The sequence below is a fragment of the Macrotis lagotis genome, chromosome 1 (assembly GCF_037893015.1).
Source record: "Macrotis lagotis isolate mMagLag1 chromosome 1, bilby.v1.9.chrom.fasta, whole genome shotgun sequence".
Lineage (NCBI taxonomy): Eukaryota > Metazoa > Chordata > Mammalia > Peramelemorphia > Peramelidae > Macrotis > Macrotis lagotis.
This window is the reverse complement of record NC_133658.1, coordinates 649,332,188-649,341,719: the sequence shown is the minus strand read 5'-3', so window position 1 is coordinate 649,341,719 and position 9,532 is coordinate 649,332,188. Positions and strand designations below refer to the sequence as shown.

General features: G+C 33.5%; 1 protein-coding gene across 1 annotated transcript; it reads right to left on the bottom strand.

Moving 5' to 3' along the window:
• Positions 1–4,869: 4,869 nt before the first annotated feature.
• On the bottom strand, positions 4,870–5,808 carry LOC141522340 (olfactory receptor 10G4-like). The gene is given in 2 exon segments (XM_074235711.1): positions 4,870–5,168; positions 5,171–5,808. Coding segments are annotated over 2 exon segments (930 nt in total). The 5' UTR covers positions 5,802–5,808.
• Between the last annotated feature and the right edge of the window lie 3,724 nt (positions 5,809–9,532).

The window sequence follows — 9,532 nt, the reverse complement described above, 5'->3', positions numbered from 1 at the left end:
ACCTGATAATAGAATCAAAGATCAGATCTGACAAGATCATCTTATTAGTTACATTTTACTAGATTTGTTCAGTTATTCATTGTTCACCTGTGGCCTTGGATGGGAAAAATTTCTAGTTCCTCCCTGTCTCTTAAATACCCTTTACCCTTTTACCCAAAATTTCATTCATCCCTCCTACAATTGATTCACTTATATGGAGCCTTAGAATTTAATCCATGAAGCATTAATTTAGTCTTTCTTCTTTCCCCTTCTCCAAATTATTTAAATTCCCTCTACTATTTAGGCACTAGATATTTTTGTTTTTATCCCTTGATGATCTTTCTATAGAAACCTTAAATTCATCCTCCTTTTTTAAACTTTCACCTAATAGCATGAGAGCATTGATTTCATTACTTAATTATTTCTCTTTTGTAACTTCCCTGAAATTCAATTATTTGGTATATCTGCTAGTTAAATATTCTCTTCATATGTGGTGTAGTTATCTGGTGTGCTGAAGTTAGTCAGTTCTAACTGGCTCATGAACCAAGTGTTAAATTTTCAGTGAGAACATTTACACCTTAGAAATAACAATTGTTATAAATCAGGGCTTGATTTATTGTTGTGTTTATTGTCTGAATTTAAGAAAGTGTTAATAACATAGATTAAATTAGGAGTGTATATGCATGCATTCACACACACACACACACACACAAACACACACACACACACACACACACACACACACACACACACACACACACACACACCGCAAGCTCTGTTTACTAGAATACTCCAGTATTGCTGTGTAAATATTACCTGAGATGAAAAGGACTGCAGTAGAATGTTCAGGGAATGACGTGATCACCAGATTAAAGCTCTGGATACTCTAACTTTAATAATAATAATATGATAAGCATTTATATTGTGCTTCAGTGTGTTCAAAGTGCTTTATATTCATTCAATCATTTGAAACTCACAAGATCCTATACTATAAATCCTATACTATTTTGCAAGAATTCATCAAATACCTGTTTTTTGAAGGGCAATTTATTTCATTGATTATTAGGATCAGTTTTGAAGGATATATTATTTTGGACTGCAAATTGATCCCTTTTGCTTTTTTTAATATCCTATTTTATCCTTTCCTCTGATTTCTCATAACTGAGGTATAATCCTAGGTTATTTGAATAGGTATTTCCTCATACTGGAAGATCTTTCTTCTGATCCCTTACAGCTTTGCTGTTTGTCATTAAAATTGTGATGTTAGCAAGTATGAATCATTTTTTTCTGGTGTGTTTTGTGCTTTCAATTAATCACTCCTTTGTTGTTCTTTATCTGGAAGTCTAGATTTTTTGCTAATAATATTTCCTAAAGTGTATGATGGAGTGTTTTTTTTTAAATCACACTTCTGGAAAACCTCAGAATCTTAAGTTAAACATGTGCATTCTATCTTGCAGATTACTTTATTTATGTATATAATTCATGTCTAGAATTTTAGCATTGCTGCTTTTTGATTTTTTTCTGTCATATTTTCTCTCACTTTTGTATAGTTTTTGTTTTAAATGTCTTTTGTTCTTATTAAGTCTTTACTTTGGAGGAAATGTTTGACGTATACTAAAAGTTTAATACTCCATTTCTTATTTTATTTTTGTTTTAACAACTTAACTTTCTACTTTATATTAATATCTTAATTAATTAATATCTTAATTAATCTCTTTATTAAAAGCTTATTTTACTTTTAAAACATTATGTGCCTTTCCAATGTGCCATGATTTCTGAGTAGCTATAAAATGCTTTTTGTTTCTTGAAGTTGTATTTCATTTTCCTTCATTGTATGATTGTTCATAGTTATCTGTACTTTCTGATTCTTTTTAACTCATCTTTCAGACTTTGTGAAATTCTCTGTTAAATTGCCTGTTTGTGATAGGTTTTGTATTAGGTTTTTATTTTTACTTTCTCTTAGACTTTCAATCATTAAAATGTTTTTCTTATAACATTGGTAACTTGTTTCATATTTCCATTACCATTTTTAATATTTCTGTATAAGTGGTAAAATAAAACTCATGGATGGTGGCCAGAAACTATCATAGAAGTTGTCAGGGTCTAATCTGGGTTCTTGAGTAGAGTAAGTGCTGAGAGGAGAGAAGAGATCCAAGGTACATTTTTCAATTCCATTTCCCTTGGACAGAAACTCTTTCCAACTCTATCTTATGGTTCTATATTCTGATTCATTCTGTTTGCACCTTTTAACTCAACCCCTTCTAGTTGTTGTTTGGTGTTTGCGTTTGTGTGGGGGGGGGTATATGTGTGTCTGAGTAGAATCTGTGTCTTTTCCTTTTTGCAGTGTTGAGGTAGGTTGAGTCACAATCATCAGATGAAGAAAGCCAGCTAAGATTACTCATATCCAAAACTAGATCCAGTCTATCATCAAGCAGTAGCTGCCACACAGATTTCAGTCTACTTACCCCTAATTACCCTTAATCAAGTTTAACATGTTCCATATTGAAACTATTATGAGTCACAACTAGAATTTTGTAAACCTTACAAAGTGACACAGGGCACCAATTTTCTTTAAGATCCAGAGAAGCAAACAATGGGTATATATTATTGGATGGACTTTTGTTTTATTGTTTAGAGAAGCTTGATAGCTAAGGAGGAATGTCAATTGAATCCGAGTTGTCTTCTTAAGTCAATCCATGACAATAGGCATTTATTAAACATCTCCTGTATGTAAGATATTTTGCTAGATTCTAACAACAGGAAGATAAAAATCAAGTCTTCTGAAGGTAATTGTATAGTTATAGGTTCCTCTAAAACCACCACCATAAATATTATTATTGTTACTGCTGCTATTGTTCAGTGATATCTGATTCTAAATGACCCTAGGGACATTTTTCATGGGGTTTTATTGGCAAAGATAATGGGTAGATTGCCATTTATTTCTCCAGTGTGATCTCATTTTAAAATGGAGAATTAAAACAAGTTTGACTAGGGTCAAACATCTAGTAAGTACGTGAAGACAGATTTAAACTCCAATTTCTCTGACTTCAGGTCTGGTGCTTTATTCTCTATAACATCTAATTGCAGTTATTGAATACTAAGGCAATGAATTTCAAATTCCATGTATATGGAGTTCAAGTACCAGAAGCCCTTGCCAAGTTGGAAAAGTTTCCTGAATAGGTTGAGCGATAGAGTAAATATGTATTATTTGAGGACCAGCCTAGCTAACTTCAAAAAGATAATCATTAAAAACCACAAACAAAAACATGGGCTTTTGACAGTCAAATTTGATTATTCAAAAACAACTCTAGGGGGCGGCTAGGTAGTACAGTGGATAAAACGCCGGCCCTGGAGTCAGCAGTACCTGGGTTCAAATCCAGTCTCAGACACTTAATAATTGCCTAGCTGTGTGGCCTTGGGCAAGCCACTTAACCCCATTGCCTTGCAAAAAAAAAAAACAAAAACAAAAACAAAACAACTCTATTTACTAATCCTTAGTACATAATCTTTGGAGACTTTGCATTTTGTTTCCTAATATTTAAATGAATCTGTGATATCAATGATTTAACTATTTTCCATAATGATATCTGTTCATGTTGCCCATTCTAGGTTATTCTTGGCCCTACGCTCCCATAGATTTAAAATAGGGAATCTACCCAAAGTGCTAGAAGAAAAAGAAGTCATATTGAAGGAATCAGGAAGTTGCCTGCAAGTTACAAGTCTGTTCTTTGACAAATCTTATGTATTAGAAAAGAATATTTGTCTAGTTTTTAAGAATTTGAGATTTTTTAAGAGTCATTAAATCTTAAAGATCACAAAAAAATACAAAATACACTCTGGAATGGGGGTTATAAACATGAGATTCATCAACATTTTTTAAAAATAGATTTTATTAACTTTATTTCAATAAAAATGGTTTCCTCATCAATTCTATGTATTTTGTTTTCTGGATTTAAAAGTATCATTCTGAGAAGGGAAGCCAAGGTTTCACCAACATGCTAAAGGGAGCTATTATACATAAAAAAATTAGAAGCTTCTACTCTAGAATATTGTGCTTAAAAATCTAATTCTCACCTTATTACTTTCCTAAAGAATGATATCCTCCTTTTTATGAGGTTATTATATATTCATTATGAGAACACTTAAGATAGTCAAATTCAATTATCCAGTCTAATAGCAGTCTAAGGCCTGCAAATAGTGTTTTAAAAGTGAATAAAATAAATATTTTCTGTTTTTGTCACAATAGAAAGATATTTTTGTATACTGGCTTGATTTTTCTCTACCATGATTAGATTGAGATTTGCCTCAATTAGTCATATTAGATTACCATGATTACCCATACCTGGGTAAAGGAATTATTCCCTATTCAAAAAAAAACTTCCCTGGATTGGTAACATATTGAACTCTTTCTAATTTCTCTCACTTTAGTTTGTATGCATACCAGTAATTCAGTTTTTCAAATTATTTTGCCAGTTGGAAAAATATAGTCTTGAATAGGGTAGAGAGATGATATAGGGAGACAGGGGGTGAAGAGTACAAAGGATATTAAATATAAACTTTTTCCTACTTTATAATATTTGCCTAGGACAAGCATTGTATTTTGCTACCCAAAATTTATAAATATTTAATTTTCAAGATCCTGAATTTATCACAGAATCATAAAGTTAGAGCTAAATCTTAAAAATGAAGTCATACTGTACACACATACTTTACAAATGAGGAAAGTGAAGTTCATGGTGGTAAAATCCAAGGTCAACCATTGATCCAGTGACTTAATCTTTGAGATTAATACTATTTCCACTGCTCTAAGACATAAAGAAAATAAAATCATGACAAGTTAATTATTTTATATTAAAAAAACTGAGAGAACATTTTTCCAGTAACTATAGACTATATAAAATTTCCTTGATCTTTCAACCTAAGCAAAGCCATCTTTACCTCCTTGTTTCTTAGTGAGTATACCAAGGGATTTAGCAAAGGTGTGATCACTGTTTGAAAAATGGCCACAATCTTATCCATAACATGTTTTGAGCTCAGTCTTAGATAAATAATAAGAGCAGGCACAAAGAAACAGAGGACCACAATACAATGGGAAGCACAGGTCTGGAAAGTTTTTTGTCTTCCCTCTGCTGTTCGGATCTTCAAGATAGCATAAACGATGGAAACATAGGAAAGAAAAATCAGGAACAACATCCAGAGGCCACCACACCAATATTAACAAAGATCACCAACCCATTGACTGAAGTATCTGCACAGGCCAGTTTGAGAATAGGTGGTGCATCACAAAGATAATGCTGAATCTGATTTGGGCCACAATAAGGCAGGTGGAAGGTCAGGGCAGTCTGGGCTGCTGAGTGGATAGCACCACTGAGCCATGTGCCTCCTGCTAGAAGGGCGCAGGTTTTCCCATTCGTCATGGTAGCATAGTGCAGGGGATAAGTGATGGCTAAATAGTGGTCATAGGACATAGCTGTGTAGAGAAAACACTCAGTGCATGCCAGACAGTAGAAGAAATAGAGTTGGGCCACACAGCCATGAAAGGAAATGTTCCCACTATCTGGAGAGAGGAGACTCATGAGTATCTTGGGCACAGTAACAGTGGAGAACCACATGTCAATGAGGGAGAGGTTGGCTAGAAAATAGCACATGGGAGTGCAGAGGTGGGGGTCTACTTTAATCACCAGTAAGATAAGTAAGTTTCCCATCAAAGTGAGTGCATATATCACTAAGAATATTCCAAATAGGGTTGTCCCCAATTCGGGTGCATGTGGAATTCCAGTAAGGATGAATGTAGTCACAAAGCTCTGATTCTGTCTCTCCATTTAAATAATCAACTCTTTCCCTGAAGAAGAAAAAAAAATCATTGAATTAATTGAGAAGCATTTTTAAACACCTACTATATGCTAACTATTTTACTCGGCATATGGAAATACTAACAGAAAAATAAAACAGTTCCTACACTCAAGAATTTTATGCTTTCTTGGAGGAAATAACATACATACTTATTGTAGCAGGGGATGAGTGTTAATATTCTCTACATAACCTATATTATCATGCCCTCTTTTACCTTCTGCTCATCCATTTTCCTTATTCATCCTCCTATAAGGTTGTAAAGCAATTAAGAGACCTGTTTTGATATTTTCTCTTAACTAAAATTATATCTCACTTATTATTTAATCAAATTTAAGTTACTATTCCTATTTGATAATATTATTTATTAAATAACTAGAGAAATCTTTTCCCATAATTTTTTGTCTCTCAGTGCCAAGCTCACTAATTTTCTATAAAATAATTTTATTATGGACAACTTATTAAAAATGCAACAAATAATAAAACACATAAATAATTATTTACAGTGTATGAGGTCTAAAATAATCATAGCCAAGGTCACTTTTTTTTTAGGTTTTTGCCAGGCAAATGGGGTTAAGTGGCTTGCCCAAGGCCACACAGCTAGGTAATTATTAAGTGTCTGAGACCAGATTTGAACCCAGGTACTCCTGACTCCAAGGCCAGTGCTTTATCCACTGCGCCACCTAGCCGCCCCCAAGGTCACTTCTAACCAACTCTGAAATTTCTGTATTCTAATTAGTTCTGGAAACACAAAACCATAATTTGATTCTCTCAGAATACCAATTAGAATTTTTTATCAAGAATTCTTTTCATTTTTCCTCAAAAGATAAGTTAATATTTCTCTAGTGAAAAAAATACTTCTTTCACTAGATGAGCTAGGTGGACTAGAAAAGCTAATGATGAATAGAAACTTCTCTGAATGGAAATTGAAAGTAAAATGGGAGTTAATTGAAGTCAATATTTGGATTTTACTGTCTTCCCTCTTCTATCTCAGTTAACTGATGATTACTATGAATCTGAATGAATACATGTTGGAGGAATATTAAAAAGAACAATGTTAGTAAGGGGTAGCTTTCATAAATGGTAGAAATCAAAAGAAAGAAAGGAGGGAAGTTATGGGCCATGGAGTAGAACAGTGGCACCTGTGATTCAAAAAAGGTTTTGGAAGGTTTACCCCTCATTTTGCACAGGAGAGATGGCACAAAAAAAGAAAATTTTACAGGTTTTTTTCCAGAAATTGCATGGGGAGATTCTTAAGATGGGCGGCATTGCTGAAGATCTAAGAAAGCATTGGTAGGAGTAGGTTTGGTTGCAAAAGGAGACATGTACAGACAGAAAGACAGTCAGAGAGGCATATGAAAGGTAGCTAAAAAAAAGGAGACAGGAGGAGTAAAAGAGAGAGAGAGCAAGAGAGGATAGAAACAGAGAGACTCACCCCCTCTGTGTGCAAAGAAGACCTTCCAAGAGGAGACTTCATATTGAGGATTGTAAATTACTAGAAATTTGCATTATATATAAATTGAACTGATTGTTACCAATTCAGTAGGTTCTCTTTTAATAAAATTCATCCATAATATTGTGAATTCCACACACAATTAGTAATTGAAACTTCCTGTTATGTTTTCCCATACCACAAAGTTATTTGTCTATTTTTAATAAAAATCTGAAATTGAAACATGCAGAGTAAAATGGTCAATTTGGTGTGTAACAATGAAGTTATTAGTACACAAAAATGCTAAGGCCAAAGAGATAGAATACTGGAAAATGTCATGAGAGCAGTTGATTGACTGAAAATATGAATAAAATATATGAAGGGAAAATAATCCAAACTCCTCTCAAAGCTTATGAGGCATCAATTGTGACATAGCAAAAGCTTCTAGGAAATTCTGTATCATATCCCTGAGTTATTTTTTACCTCAGCCTCTCTGCATTTCTGGTATCACATATGAAAAACGAAGATAATTTTTATTTCACACCACTGCTGTGAAGAAAATGGCTTATATAAAGAACTGAAAAAATGTGACAAATACACTAAATTTTAAAGGCATTATAGTCATGATTCCCTGAATGCATCTATATTCTGTCCATTCCTTTACTTTTGAGCTGAGGAAACTGGATCAAAAGTTAAAATCACTTACCTAAAATCAAACAACAGGGAAAAAGTAGAATCAAATCTTTCAAAACCAAGTCTTCTCAGAATTGTGACTCAAAAATCCTTTGTTCTTTTGAATTTACCACACTCAGAGAGCTGCAGAATCCAAATATTCTGATTATACATGTAATGCTCTTACCATGGTAAAAACCTGCTCCTCTAAACAGCAGGAAATTAGAATATTTTAATTTGATGTTAGAGAGCATATCCAGGTGCATTCCTGCATGTCAATGGAAAAGAGAAAATGCTAGAAAGATCATGGACCTACTATTACTTAGTGATTATTCTATTTCCATTTCCTAATATATCTTTTTTTTTTTAGGTTTTTGCAAGGCAAATGAGGTTAAGCGGCTTGCCCAAGGCCACACAGATAGGTAATTATTAAGTGTCTGAGGTTGGATTTGAACCCAGGTACTCCTGACTCCAGGGCCGGTGCTTTATCCACTATGCCACCTAGCTGCCCCTAATATATCTTTCATTTATATTCCAGAAAAATGAAAACTCTTTCCTCTCTTGGTATTCTCTCGCTTAAACTTGATCTTTGAAGAATATTGTAAGAAAATCTAAAGAAAATTAGTTACTTAGACTCATCAACAATGGAACTGAGCATAGAAATCATGGTCATGCCAGAGCAACCAACTAGAACAAATGTTGCTCATATTATAACATTGCCAAGAGTCAAACCCCATGCTGAGTTTCTAAATTACAGTAATATGCTATTGAAGTGACAATATCCAACACTCCATGGGGATGGGATGGAATTCCATTTCTCTACTTACATACAAAATGAATGTGGGTTATGCCAATAGATAGTCCTAGAATTCTGGTATATACAATATAACAGAGACAAAAAAAATGAAGGCAAATTTGGGTCAAGGAGAAAGCCTTAAGAATCTTAGTGAAAACAAATCTCTAACAGGTATCAGTTTCAACTTTTAACAAAATTTCAGGGCCTGGTATTATGATATAATTAGGTGCTTTGCTTCTTAAGATTTCAGAAACAAATAAATCAAAAAAGCTCAAAAAATCACATTAGTTTAAAACATAATGCAGCAATGTAATTAGGGAAAGCTCAGTACAATGGAATTCTAATTATATATAAATTTTATCCAAAGGAAGTACTTATTTTTTTTTATTTTGTTTATCAAATGTAAGCATCATCCATGTTTTTACCTTTGTATGCTCCTTTTTTTCTGTGTTCTATTCTTTCACAATTTTATCCACTACCATGCAATCAACTCAAATTGTATGAACTTCAAATTTCTTATCACCACCCATTGTTGCTCTTCTTGATTTCAAACTCCCTATTGAGATTATCTATCTGGGTATCTCACCAATACTTCAAATTAATTTTCAAAGCCAAATTTAGTTCCCCTGAAGTTAACCCCCTCTCAAATTTTCATCTCTATTATTGGCACCATCAATTTCTCACTCATCCATTCTAGAATCCTTTTAAATTTCTGTCTCTCACTCAACTCCCCAAAATTAGCCGCCAAGGCTAACTGATTGTTTCCACAATATAGCTTGATTTCACCCGCTCTTTTTATCTTG